We start from the raw sequence: 15,140 nt of genomic DNA, 5'->3' as shown, positions 1-15,140 counted from the left end.
CCTTTTTGCTGTATAAAGGCAGATAGTAAAAATGTTAAGCGTTTCAGGCCATATGGTCTCCATCACAATTACTCATCTCTGCCTTGAGAGCACAAAAGCAGCCACGATTAAAATGTAAATATGTATGACTGTATTCCAATAAAACTTTATTTACGGACATTGAAATTTGAATTTCATATCATTTCCATGTGTCACAAGCACTATTCTTTCCTTTTTGTTTGAACCATTAACTATTGTAAACAGATGGCTGGTGAACCCCACTGGTCAATCGTCATAGTTTAGAGAGCCCTTGACTAGAAGAAGGAACCCTGGAGGTGTAGTGGTTACACCTTTGGCTGCGATCCACAAAGTCAGCAGTTCAAAACTACTATGGGAAAGAAATGGGGCTTTCTACTCTGGTAGAGTTATAGTTTCAGAAACTCACGGGGGCAGTTCTACCCTGTGATACAGGGTTGCTATGAGTCAGCATCAACTTGATGGCACTGAGTATCCTAGAATAAATAAAGCTTAGTGCAGCAATGGGTTAAGAATTGGAATGCTAACCACAAGGTTGGTGGTTCAAATGCACCAGTTGCTCTGAGAGGAAAAATGAGGCTGTCTGCCCCCATAAAGATTTATTGTGTCAGAAATCCTACGGAACAGTTCTAATATGTACTATAGGGTCACTATGAGACAGAACTGATTCTATAACAGTGGGTTTTGTTTTGTTTTCTTAAGCTTAAAAAAAAAAAAGATCCCTAGGTAGCACCAGTGGTCAAACTCTTGATTATTACACTATAAGTGTGGGTTCAAGGCCACTCAGGAGCACCTTGAAAAATAAGCCTGGGAACCTACTGTCTAGCCCATCCCAACTCATGGCAACCCACATGTGTGCAGAGTAGAACTGCTCCATGGAGTCTGCAAGGTTAAAGTATTTCAGCAAATAGTCAACCTTGTCTTCTTAGGTGCTTAGGTGCCTCTTAGTAGGTTTAAGCAGCTTTTTAGCAGTCAAACTATTAACTATTTGTGTCACCCCAGGGTAGTAATAACTCATATTCTTCCATTTTGGTTTTGGGTCTTTAAAGTTGCAAGGGTGTCTAAACTGAAGTATCAAGGCATCAATAGTCTAAGTCAGGAGTGGGGACTGTCCCGCCTGTGAAATCATCAATACTAGTTAACATCACACACCTTACCAAAGAGAAGCAATTCCAGCCATCACACTAAGTGCGAGTTAAATGAATGTTTGACCAGAATGGCTGGCAAATAATGATATATCCAAATGATCCCTGGCAGAAAAAAGTTCCCCACCCCTGATCTAAATAATCCCCAAAGTCTTTCTGAATATAAGAATTAATTATCCTGTGCAGGTCTTAGTCAAGATCTAGGATATCCTAATTTTACTTTTTTGGGAAATGCAGCACACCCTTTAATAAGCCATCAGTTAAAAAACATTAATGGCACTTCAATGACTACCTCTAAAAAATGGCAACATCACTGTGGTTGGAGTTCCATGGCACTGGTAACTCGTTTTAAAATATGTTCCTGGGCTTAGAGAAGTGAGATTTCAAGTCGTGAATAGTAATGCACTCCCATTAAAAATCTGTTGCTGCTGCTATGTGCAGTCGAGTTGATTATGGCTGTCAGCAAACCGACAGGATAAAGAACTGCTCCACAGGGATTCCCAGGTGCAAATCTGAAGAGATTGGCAGGTCTTTTCACCTGAGGAGACACTGGTGGATTTGAACCTCTGACCTTTAAGTTGGAAACTGAGAACATAACTATTGTGCAACCAGGGCTTCCCCTGGAAACTGTATGGGGTAGTTCCACCCTGTCCTACGGGGTTGGTAGTAGTCGGCACCAGAACACAAAGTTTAGTGAGACAAAATTCACATTTCCTGATTTAAAATGTATCCATCCTTGCAAAAAATTGTAGAAAGGCCCTGGCTGACACTTTCTTTCAGTATCTGTTTCATCTTAAAGTGTGTAAGAAGTTTTTAAACACTGGCTCTTCCAGTGTAGCATGGAAGAAATGTATTTTAGGGTAATTATCAGGTAGCGATACTAAAACAGGAGCGTCACTTGTCCAATAATCATTTGCAGATTAAAATAATACTTAAAAAATTGTTTCTAAAATCAAAAGATAAGATGAAGCCCATGTTAATCATTTGCACATATATCACACAGTATCTCTAGTACATCTAATTTATGAAAACTCGGAAATGGTTTGGTCGTTCATCATTTTCACTCAGTATTTTAAACAAATGGCAACATTAATAAGACATATCAGGGATGAATCTTACACATCTACGAGAAAACTTTAAAGCAGCCGTTCTCAACCTGTGGGTCGTGACCCCTTTGGGGGGTTAACTGACCCGTTCACAGGGGTGGCCTAGACAATCGGAAAACACATATTGCGGATGGTCTTGTTAGGTAGTGAGCATAGGGACTGGGTATCCATTACACATGAGAGGTTCGAGCATCTGGCCAGGAAGGGGTGGTACACCTAGGTGGGCGTTACACCTGATTGGCCCATCTAAGCCAGGTGAATTTGATTCAGCCAATGGGGTCGACCAGTTTTGTCAACCACACCTCCCAAAGGAGCCCCTGAAAAGGCAGAGGTTTTGCTCTAGCCTGCTCTTTCCCAGAGGCTGCTACACAATGTAGCACAGCCCCGCTGGAGCAGTCCCAGGACTGCTATGGACTCTGTCTGGCTTGTGTTCCATTTACTGTAGACCCTGAAACTGCTACTATTCTCTATAAACTCCTGGGATCACAAACCAGGCTTCCCCATGAATTCTTTCTCATTTAGAGCCAAGGACCAAGGTACATCTCTCCCCAGACAGATCTAACAGTCAGGAACTGAGACACAGCTCCTCAATCCGGCTCCAGCCAGGTCTGCCCACATGCAGACATGGCCACATAGGAGTACCCGGCATGAAGACTGTTACCCATGCTACACCATGCTTCAAGACAACATTTCATTTATTTGTCATTAGAAATAAGTATTTCTCAATATATAATTACATAGTTTTTTGATTTATCACTAAGATTTAATTATGTTCAATTTATAATAAAAATACATCCTGCAAATCAGCTATTTACATGACATTCAAAATAGTAGCAAAATTACAGCCATGAAGTAGCAACGAAAATAACTTTATGGCCGGGGGTCACAACATGTGAAACTGTATTAAAGCCTTGTGGCATTCGGAAGGTTGAGAACCACTGTTTAAAGACTGAAGACAAGCTAGTAGCAGAGAAAAGGGAGGTGGAAGCAAGAAGAGATGACTAAACTGTGTTAATATTCAAAGTTCTCAAATTTTCTACCTCAGGCTCCAAGATGCTAATTCCTAGCTTTTCGGCCTTAGAAACTTAGTCCCACTCACTTCTCTCTGGACCCCAAATTTTCCTTGGAAAATGAGGAAACTGGCTTACATCGGTGGTTCTTAAATGTTTTATATTATGAGATCTTTTAAAAATATCAATTAACTCCAATTTCCTACATAGAAAACATTGTTCTCTTAATACCAGCTGGGGTTTGTTTTTAATGATTTCAGAAAAACTTGATACTTTTTAGTAACATCTATATTCATTTAAAATAATTTATTCATTTAAAAATTATAGTAGAACTGCATTCAGCAGCAAGCTTGAATTTTTTTTCCATTTTATGGGAGAAACATTTTGAGTGCACATATAAATTTACACCACACCTAACGGCCTCTCCCCACAGGGAAGGCCATGATTTTAACTGCACGGTCCTCCTGGCACAATATGAGGGGGCTTTTAAAACATTTTTGGACAAAATGAAATTTTGGAGTTTTCCCAGGACCTTTTGGAAGTTCCCTCATATATGGCACTGAGCAAATAATTTTTTTTTAATTGATATCTCTGAATCTTCCCAGCTGCCTGATGATGCGACTTTGTTGTCACTTAAGAAAAAGAAAGAAAACAAGGTGGCACAGTGGTTATGTGTTGGGCTGCAACCTGCAAGGTGAGCAATTCAAACCCACCTGGCCTCTCCTTGGAGAACGTAGAATGAGTTGTCCGACTTCCATAAACAGCGAGAGTCTCAGAAACCCACAGGGCAGTTCTATCCTATTCTACAGGAGCATCATGAGCCAAAATCTACTTAATGGTAGTGAATTTGTTTGCTTTATTTTACTGAAAAAAAACAACAACAAACCCCAAATCCACGAAAGGAACATTTAAGAAGTTTCACTAAAATTCTGCAAAACCAGATGGAGTACAGAATTACTTTTTTCATATTCCATGTTAGACACACATATATTGGGTGTGTTCTATTCACAAGATGAATGCATGAAAAATAATAGAAATAAGTAGATTAAAAGCATCTATAAACTTAGTGCTGGTATTATGATGGTCAACTACATACATGGAGCTAAAATACTGTTATCTTTGCCCTTTAAGAGTTTCTACTCTGAGAGGATAATGAAATAATTATGATACAGATAGGATTTCTTTGACAACACATTATCTATTAATGTCTTCATTCATGCATGCATTCAAATATTTAGTGAATATTTGCTGGCTTGTAAAAGACATGAAACTAAATTAGGGTAATGAAAGATAAATAAAAGACAAACCTTTTGGAGACCCAAGGCCCAAGTGGCGGCCACTGGAGATCCCCTCATAGAGGCGTTTAGGAGAGGAGATGGGTTAATTAGGGTGTGAGGTAGTACCGATGAAGAACACAGCTTCCCCCAGATCCTGGATGCTTCCTCCCCCCAACTACCATGATCCGAATTCTACCTTGCAGGCCTGGATAGGACAAAGGCTGTACACTGGTACATATGAGGGCTGGAGGTACAGGGAATCCAGGGTGGATGATACCTTCAGGACCAAGGGTGTGAGGGGCGATGCTGGGAGAGTGGAGGGTGAGTGGGTTGGAAAGGGGGAACTGATTACAAGGATCCACATGTGACCTCTTCCCTGGGAGAGGGACAGCAGAGAAGCGGGGAAGGGAGACTCCGGATAGGGCAAGATATGACAAAATAACGAGGTATAAATTACCAAGGGCACATGAGGGAGGGGGGAAAGGAGAGGGAGGGGAAAAAAAAAGAGGACCTGATGCAAGGGGCTTAAGTGGAGAGCAAATGCCTTGAGAATGATTGGGGCAGGGAATGTATGGATGTGCTTTATACAATTGATGTATGTATATGTATGGATTGTGGTAAGAGTTGTATGAGTCCCTAATAAATGTAAAAAAAGAAAAGAGGAGAAAAAAATGATTATGGCAAAGACTGTACAGATGTGCTTTATACAATTGATGTATGTATATGTATGAACTGTGATAAGAATTGTATGAGCCCCTAATAAATTGTTAAAATTTAAAAAAAAAGGGGGAAAAAGAAAGAAAGAAAAGAAAATGATTAGGGCAAAGAATGTACAGATGTGATTTATACAATTGATATATGTATATGTATGGACTGTGATAAGAGTTGTATGAGCCCCTAATAAAACGTTTAAAAAAAAGACAAACCTTCCTATTTAAAAAGATGCAGTCATAATTTCATTAAACACTGTTAACAAACTACTGTGGATTTTGAAGAGAGAAATTGAGCTTGCCCTGAATCCACAAAATGCACATCTCACCAACAATGCAGTCACATTAAGTGCCTAGAACACACGTGTTAAGTTCTAATTCTCTGGAACTTCCTTTGTTACTTATTGTTGCCCACTCATCATCTGATATCTTCCCTTTGAAGTCTGAATACTATGACATCAACACAAGGTGTCATGAACCAAAGATGCTATCACCGCTTTCAAGGTTTAATTCCCTTGAATTAAGCATAGTTTTCTCTACCACTAAAGGAAAAAAGATTTGCTCTCAGATTAGCTAGATAGCAAATCTGAATTTTGAGAAATAAATCACTCACATAGTTTGGACACATTGTCAGGAGGGGCATGTCCCTGGAGAAGGACCTTCGGTTCTCAACGAGATGGACTGGTGTCATGTCTGCGGCAATGGGCTCACACACAGCAACTGCTGTGGGGACGGGGCAGGACTGGGCCGGGTTTTGTTCTACTGTACATGGTGGCGCCACTATGAGTTGGCCCTTCTTATCACTTAATAACTACAATACCAGTCATATGATTACAGATATTAAACACATACACAATGCTACCACTTTCGAGACAATACAACTTTTACCCTGAACAACAGTAGGATAATAATAATGAAATAATAACAATAATAAATGAGATCTGAGGAACTGCTAGAAGGAAAGAAAGGAGATGGGTCCTGGGGGTGGGAAGATGGGAGGGTTGGAACAATCAAAGTCTAACAGGGACTTGGGCGGAGGGGGGTGGGTGGGACGGGGATCCTCTCCATGCCTGAAGGCCCCTACAGGAGGTGGGAAGAGCCTTAGCCAAGCATAAAGACTAACTGGACATGCTCCAATTCAAGAGAGCCAGGTGGTGGTACAGCTGTGCGTGCGCCCAAACTAGGCTCAGGTGGACTTGATTCAGCCCATGGAGGTCAATCAATACCTTGGACTACGCCTCCCCTCCTGAGCCCTCAAATACCTTGACTGTGGGACAGCCGACCCCCTTTTTTTCTTCACCCTTTCCCTCTAGCCCCAGAGTCCAATGGGTGTGCATCTTATGTGCGGTTTGGCACACTTTCCTGAACCTTCAACCTCACTTGCATCACAAACCAGGGTTCGGGTTCAGAGTTAACTTTTTCTTGTGCGAAGACAAGAACCAAGATATTTCCCACCCAAGAAATCAAACAGCTGAAAATGGAAACACTAATTCTTAAGAAACTGTAAAAACTGATAAAGTTTAAAGCAGTCTAGAAACGGCTTTGATCTGATTACGGCAATATTCTTAGACCAAAACCTTATGACACGATGAGTTTCATTTGATGGGGAAAGGGAAAAGTTTACACTGGTGAAAGGGTAATTCAAAGTAAACAGCAATCTCGGGCTGTATGTGAATCGACCACTGACAAAAGTGGGAAGTTTTTATTGCTAGTTCAGAGAGAAGATTCAGAGACTAACTACACTAACTGATTAAAAGCGTTCAGTTTTTTTAAAAAGGAGAGTCCACGCCCTCAATTAGAGAACAGTCTTCAAATCTACCTATTCCTTTACCAGCCTTTCACAATTTACACATTGCTCTTTGGCTATGGATCTATTAACACAAATGGCTAGAGATTACTTTCGATCTTTTTTGAACAGGACCTTAAATGTTTCAGAAGAAATAAAATCAATTAATCCTAAACACTGTCAACAGTATTTTCTATTACAAAAAAATATGCAGATGTTCCAAATATGTGCTTAAACCAGAAATAATGATATATCGTGACATTTAGCTTACCTAATTCCTCTCACCCAAGATTTCAAAAAAATCTATTTTAAAACAGATTTCTCAAGGTGGCGTTGTCCAAAGAACAAGAGGCTGTTCAAATGATGAATGCCATTGACCTCCTTAAAACTAAATAAGCACAGCACTGGATTGTAAAGATTTCAAGTATTCATTTCCTGATGTCAGCTGTTACTCTGACCGAGACTGAAAGTTCCCCATGGCAGTAAAGAAGTGGCAGGTGGAAGGGATAAACATTTGCTACATTCTCAAATCTTTTGGACTCTATCTCAATATCTCAAATAGAAATTATATATAAACCTACCAAAGGTATAGATTAATAAAAGGAGTAGGGACAGTAATGGTTTTTTTTTAAAATGGGACTGAAAAATCAACCAGAATGTTGAATGAATTCCTAAACCTTCTCAAACTGAGTTTGATTCTCAAATATAAAGTACAGTCTCAAAACGTTTGTGCATGTTTTACCCAGATTATAGGCACCAGCCTTTCTTCATTTTTAAGTAGGGTCCAAAGTGATCATTTGGAAGGACTACCTGGACTATAATTAAGATATATTAGAAGCAGCCATGCTTTATTCGATGTTAATACTTCCCAAATCGCTTTGCCACCATTAGCAGTTTCCAGCAAAGGGATCATTTCCTTTGACAATCTTGGACTAGAAAGAGTCAGACTCTTCCAAAGATAATGATCTTCTGCGCCATATCTGACAATCTTCAAGATGAATAAATATTTCATTTTGGCTTAGTGAGGGCACATGGCAGTCATACGAAATCACCTTACCAAAAAACATCACATTATGAAAAAACAGAGAGCCAACTTGAATGCGTGTTTGTGTTCAGGAATGGAAAAATTTGTTTTTGGATGGAAAAGTTAGCATAACTCCTAGAGAATGAATGCACTAGAATAAATCAATCAGAATTTACTTACTAATAAGAAAAACTAAGTAAATTAAGGGTAATGGAGAGGAGACAGGGTAAAATCCCAGTCCTACTTGATATATACATAAACAGTTCCATTTGGAATCTCTCCGGACTCGAAGGCTGTGAATTGGCTTTTAGTTTGGTTTTCAGAGGCCGTAGTCTAGTAGCCAGAGCTACTAAAATCACATGTACATGTGAATGCATGAGTCTTTACCCAGAGGCTCCAGAACAAAAAGGTTAGAAAAATACTAGTTAAGGAAGTAGGCCTGCATTAGAGTGCTCCATAAAACCTTCAGGTGTTTAGAATTCTGGGAAAGAAAACAGTCAAGCATCACTAATTTTCTTGGGATTTCTGGCCTAAAGTAACCACCAAGAACCCTGGTGGCGGTAAATTAGACAGCGAGCAGCAAGAAGTTTGGGTTCCAACCCACAAGCTGCTCCCAGGACCAAGTTGAGGCTGTCTGCTCCCAAGACTGACTTACACTTTCAGGTGCCCGGTACTTGGAATTGACAAATCAGCGGTTATACACCCACGCGGCAGTTTTAAGTTCAATCAAACTGGCAATGGAGCATGGCTTCAAGAAAGAAACAATTCTGGTGATCAGTTCTACCTCGGGTCACATTGCTCAGTTGAACCAAATGCCATCTGCACGCAGCCTTTTCAAGGCCAGGCAACACAACACTTCCTAGGGCCTAAAGGCCAGACCTAACGAAAGCTTCAAATGATTCAGTGCCTAAGAGAGACAGACAGACAGACAAACACAGACAGACCAAAGAAAGGAAGTTAAGGAAAGGCCCACTGGCCAAGGCAGGCGCTAAAGGATCTTTATTTTCCCAGATGTGAGCGGTGCAGGGAACTATGAAAAATCAAAGTCACCCCAACCTTGCAGGTTCTTGTAAGAAAATGCTGGGGGGCTTCCAGCCGTCCACCCGCTGGGCAGTGCCAACGCTAAACTTCTCCACCAAGAGGAAGGTGGGGGCATCCGTCGGCCAGCCCCAGCTTGAGGCAAGAGAGTCAAGTTTCAAAACAAAGTCTCCGCCGGGAAACGCACGGTCACCTCGTCCCCGCCACCTGGTCCTCCCAGCCTCCCAGAGCAGGCCCTGATTGTTAAGACCTTTGGGTTCTTTTTGCCCAGCACGGCGGCGTCCACCTAGCGCTCGACGAGTTATTCAGGCGACCGTTTCCCGAGCCCTTGCTGCGGACAGTGCTTTCCGGCCCTCCCTAACGGAGGCAGAACCTGGGACGCACAAGCCAAGGGACAGGCGGCAGGTCCCCAAGCGGAGCATCAATCTAGCGTCCAGCGCCGCCCGGCCGGGCCAGCAGCACGGGGAGGTGACACGGCGCGAGGGCTCGGGGCTCGCCTGCACCCCGAAGGCTCTGCTGGCGCGGAGGGCGCGGCTGTCCCTTCCCGAAAAAGCGCGCCGCCTGGGAATGCCGCCCAGGCTGCTCCACGCCGGCCCTCCAGGGCCGCGCGAGGACAACGCGACCCCAGGGCAGGGGGCGTCTGCTTTGGCCGCGAACGAAGTGGGCGTCGCGAGGAGGGCGCGGCCCTACCTTCCTTGACTCCGGGCAGCTTGGACTGGTCGATGCTGACTTCGGCCATGTTGGGGCCAGGGTCCCGGCTGCCGTCACCTCCGCTTCCCGGCCGCCGCGGGCACCGAACGCGGGCCCGGTCGCAGCGGCGGCGGCCGACGAGGCGCAACGCCCCGCAGAGCGCGCGCGGGGCCTCGGAGCAGGGAGCGGGCCGGCCCGGGAGCGCCCGCGGCAGACGGACCCCGGAGCACCCAGCCGGCGGCCCAGCTGCCCCACCGCGGCCACCTGCTCCCCCGCCCCCGGCCCGGATCGATACCCAGCCCTCGAGCCCGGAAATGCAGCCGGGCCGGCCAGTACGGCGGCCGCGAGGAGACAGAAAGGCGGGCGGGGGGCGGGCCCGGGAGGGGCGGGGAGCGCGGGGCTGTCACCGCAGTGGAGAGAGGTGGCGAGCGAAGGTCCGCTCCCCTCCCCGGGGCCGCGGCTCATGGCTCCTTTGTGCGCAGCGCTGTGCCTGCGGCTGGGGCCCTGCTAGGCCCCTGACCCCCCCCCCCCCCCCGGAGGGTCGCGCCTTTAAGTAGGGGATTGGTGGCATAAGGGTCTCAGTAAGAAAGCCACAGGGCCACCCAGCAGCTTATCTTCCTTACAATCAGCGGTGTGGTCAGCATCTTTGCTCTATCTAGTTCTGGGTATCAGGCAGATTTAAGTTACAGGCTTGATTATTTATTTTCCTAGTGTGTGTGTAGAGGGGGTGGGGTGTGTAATGCCTCTCCGCACCTCTTAGTCATTTGCGAAATAAGCTTTTGAATTAGATGACTTTTTTTAAATTAGATGACGTTTAAGGGCTCTTTTAGCTCTTATCTGTACAGATTTGCTCTTGATTAATTCTCACATCTACCATGTATCTTTCTGTTTGTCCTCTTGTGGTGACTTGCACTTTGCTGGGATACTGGAAGTTATGCCACTGGTGTTTAGTGGTATAACTGGTCGCCCCTGGTGGCCCAGCTTTTCAGCAGAGATTACGGACTAGGAAGATTCTAGAAAGAAAGTCTTGGTTGTCTACCCCTCAAAATTGCCTTTGGGTACTGGTGGATGAAAAGACATATGCCAAACAAATCTGTGTCAGAGCATGTCACACCACACATTGCACTGCAATTGTGACATCTTCTAAATAGATAACCTCTGTACATCTAATAGCCACAGAATCTCTCCGCCCTTTGAAATAATGTCCTGCCCCTTCCTCAGAGAGCTCTGGTCCCCACTTCAGCTATCAAAAAAGAGCCCCTCCACACCATCACTCTCTCTTCCCACTCTCACACACATTCATTTAAACTTTACATTTGAAAGGGTGGGTGTGTAGCCAAGGTCAAGAACAACACTTCGTATTTATTACACAGAAAACAAATATTCAATGTCCCTCCTAAAGCCTGCTCTCTTCACACAATGAAAGCAACCCGAAAAGAGATAAAAAGCCAATGTACATAAAGAGAGGGAAGAAGAGACTGAGCTCTAACGGTACTCCTGCAAGGGCGCTGAGTGATTTAATGTGGATCTTCTAGCCTCTTACTCCCACCAAACGGCCTTTTCCTGAATGGGTCTGGTAAGAAGCCAGGGGGGGAGGGGGGCAACAATGATAGTGTATTCACTTGTGAATAATTATAAACAGGATTCCCTGGAGTGCCATCCGGCTGTGTATAAAATGAGCTTCTGAGAAGCAGGAAGAGGGAATCCCATTACCAGGAATAGTAAGGAGTAGAGCTTCAAAGTCTTAAAGTATTTATCACAGCTGTCTAGAGGCCAGATCCCTGCACAGTGAAAGTCTCGATCAAAGACAGCTATACTGCCAAGAAGACAGCTATACTGCCAGGAGAGCAGCAGAAGAACCGGGAGCCAGAGCATAAAACAGTACTGGACTGTATATAAAGACAAACAGGCACAGGATGAGTGAGAGGTAAACCGAGGCACAGGGAGACAGACAACGATAACTGACAGGACAAAGGGAGAGCAGAAGCAGAAATGGCTTTATTAGGGGGAAGCTCCCAGGCGAAGCCCCATGATCTAGCAAGTGGTCCAGGGGAATTGGCGGATTTCCCCGGGGTCTGGAGTTTTTAAAGGGAAGTGGGGAGAGGGAGGCCCATGCTGCAGCAGCAAGGTTGATGGCCCAGGATGCAGTTTATCAGTTCTGGCAGGTAGGGTGTCCGGTTATCTGGGAGTCAGGCATCCCTGGCACAGTTTCTTGGTCTCCTGATTCCAGGGGTCATCTGCTGACCTTCAGAAACATGCAGGGAAGCGGGGGTTCCCTGCCTGCTTAGGCTTAGCCCAATCACTTTACAACCCACAAAGCAAGTAAAGCTGAGTCCTTTTGTGATGAAGGTTGGCTTGAGGAAGCTGGGAGCTGGGTTTGCTGACCCAAGGAGTTTGAGCTGAAAGCCCCTGGATTGAGGCTTCCAGGGGAGTAGTATGCCTCTTCAGGCATTTATTAGCAGACTTGAAAGAACTTTGTAAAGTCGTGGTAAACAACTGTACTGAGTATTTCTCACTGGCATTGCAATTGTTAACTGCCTCAATAAACCCTATGATGCTGATTTTTGTCTGTGAGTTCTGTGTAGTCCTCATAATGGTGTTTAGAACCCAGAGAGTGAAATAAAGAGCATTGACAAAACAGCCAGAATGGCAATGCGAAGGTCCCTATAAGTTGCTGCTAACTTCCAAATCTATTCCTAACATACATTCAATTTATTCAATACATTCAACTCCATGTAGTAAAAGTTGAGTTTCTGTCACTTGCAGTTCAAAGAGTCCTAAAACCACATAATGGAAGTTGAACTTGACATTGAAAAGTTGGTAAAACTCAGGCGAACAAATATTTAGGAGAAAGCATTCTAGACTAGGAGTTGAAAATCTATAGCCCACTGGCCAAATCTGGTCTTCAGAATTTGGATGATTATATTTTTCTTTTAATCATTTTATTGGGGGCTCGTACAACTCTGATCACAATCCTTACATACATCAATTGCATAAAGCACATTTGTATGTTTGTTACCCTCATCATTCTCAAAACATTTGCTCACCATGTAAACCCCTGGCATCAGCTCCCCAATTTTGCTTATATTTTCTTTTTTATTTTTAAAAAAAATTTTTTAGGGACTGATACAACTCTTATCACAATCCATACACCTACATCAATTGTGTAAAGCACATCTGTACATTCTTTGCCCCCATCATTTTCAAAGCATTTGCTCTCCACTTAAGCCCTTGGCATCAGGTCCTCTTTTTCCCCCTCCCTCCCCGCTCTCCCTCCCTCATGAGCCCTTGATAATTTATAAATTATTATTTTGTCATATCTTGCCCTGTCCGACACCTCCCTTCACCCCCTTTTCTGTTGTCCATCACCAGTGAGGAGGTCACATGTAGATCCTTGTAGTCGGTTCCCTCTTTCCAACCTACTCACCCTCTACCCTCCCAGTATCACCCCTCACACCCCTGGTCCTGAAGGTATTGCTTTTTAAATTAACTAGGTAAAACATAACATTTTCAATTTTGTCTCTTTGACTTCAAAGTCTTAAAGTATTTATCACATCCATTGCAGGAAAAAAAAAATTGCTAACCCCATGTTAGGAATCCTAGAGGCACTGTGGGTGAGACTATAGACTGCTAATAGTTCCTACCAGCCAGTGGGAGGGCTAAGGATGAAGCAACCCAAAAATAAAGATTTCCAATCTCTGAAACATAGGGAGAAGTTCCACTCTGCCCTGTAGGATGACTGTGAGTCTGAATCAAATTAATGGCAGTGGATTTAATTTGTGGCTTGGTGTACTAGGCAAAGAGAACACTTAGTGGGTTAAGCATATGAGCAAAAATTAGGTAATACTGGACAGGCAGATTTTATAGGGAGTTTTAATTGTCCTGTCACTGGTGATTTAAAATAATAAAAAAAAGAAATGTTCTGTGGTCATAGAGAACCCCTGGTGGCTCAGTGGTGAAAAGCATTTGCTGTAATCAAAAGGTCAGTGGTTCTAACCTTCACTGGACAGGACAGATTTTGGTAGTTGGCTTCTGTAAAGATTTATAGCCTTGTAAACCTGATTAGACAGTTCTACTCTGTCCTATGGAGTCACTATGAGTTGGAATAGACTCCAATAACAGTGGATTTGGTGGGTCAAAGAGAATATTAAAAATAGAAGCAGTTTTCTGTTTCCCTTCTCATCTCCCCTACGTCAGGAGAGTCCCCTGCCCTGTGGCTTCCTGTTGTGTGCAATCAGTGGAAAGTACTGGCAGGGAATCAGAGCAAAGCAGTACGTCACCTCTTCCCTACACAAGGCCAGAGTCTGTCCCTCTTTGACTAAAAGCCCTGCCCAGAAGCCTTTTGCTGTGGTTGGAAATGCCATTTCCTTACAATGCTTTATGCATTCTCTGTACTGAAGCTCATCTCTAGAGTGTCTCTACTCATGCGGTTGCTATTGATTCAAAATGTTAGAAACACTTATTGGTCCCTTTCCTTCTTCCACAACCCACAAGTATCCATCAGGAGATACCATCAATTCAAGCTTGAAGATACATCAATTCAAGAATCAAAAGAGAGTGACACCTGAATTATACTGAATTACCGACTGGTTCTTCTATCATCCAAGTACCTTTCTTTTACCAGTCATATTTTTATTCTCTCTTATCTTCCAGTTTCTGCCTTTGTTCCCCTACAATTTATTCTCCACATAGCAACCAAAGTGACACGATATTTTACAATGTATGTTAGAGCATGTCATTCCTATGTGCCTTCACCTCCAATGGCATTTCATCTTCCTCAGAATCCAAACCAAAGTGTTCACGTAATCTATCAGTCACCGCCCAACACACCTCTCTTTCAGTCCTCCCCTTCCTTTCTTCTTGCCAAACCTGCTTCCTGCGTGCTCCTGATTAGTCTTTGCCATCAAGTCTCTTCCAACTCAGCGTGCGTCTGCAGGCCAGAGCGGAACTGTCCGTAGGGTTTCTGAGGTGGTCGATCTTTTCGCCAGAAAACCCGCTGGTGAGTTCTAAGACCGACTCTTTGGTTAGCGCTCCAACGCTTAAGTCACAGGGCTATCTGGGCTCCTTCTTCCTGGTTAAGTCATTTATGTATTTATCTGAGGATTTGGACTGACTGTGTCCACCTTTTGGCCTTCGTCTCCCTTACTTAAGTACAGCAATGTTCCTTAGACGTGAGTCACAGGCTTCTGGCGTGTCGTCTGGAGGGACAGTCCTTGAAAAAGGATGCCTTGCGTGGTGCTATGCAGGGTCAATGAAAAAGCAAAAGACCCGCAACACAATGGATTGGCTCCCATAGCGCTGATTGTGCGGATCAGGCAAGCCTTGTAAACAGAGTTTAT

At 43.9% G+C, this 15,140-nt stretch overlaps 1 protein-coding gene across 3 annotated transcripts in view; it reads right to left on the bottom strand.

The window, feature by feature from the left end:
• Positions 1 to 10,180, bottom strand: part of CCDC50 (coiled-coil domain containing 50) — a 97,830-nt gene extending 87,650 nt beyond the window's left edge. For all 3 annotated transcript variants that reach the window (XR_012785719.1, XM_075556213.1, XM_075556214.1), the window contains exon 1: positions 9,802 to 10,180. Coding sequence is in view for 2 of the 3 variants with exons in the window: in XM_075556213.1 (XP_075412328.1) it covers positions 9,802 to 9,850 (49 nt within the window). In the remaining variant the exon portion in view is untranslated. The remainder of the gene's footprint in view (positions 1 to 9,801) is intronic.
• Positions 10,181 to 15,140: the final 4,960 nt, after the last annotated feature.

This window comes from Tenrec ecaudatus, chromosome 8 (assembly GCF_050624435.1).
Source record: "Tenrec ecaudatus isolate mTenEca1 chromosome 8, mTenEca1.hap1, whole genome shotgun sequence".
NCBI classification, from domain to species: Eukaryota; Metazoa; Chordata; class Mammalia; order Afrosoricida; family Tenrecidae; genus Tenrec; species Tenrec ecaudatus.
This window is presented reverse-complemented; position numbering and strand designations above follow the sequence as displayed.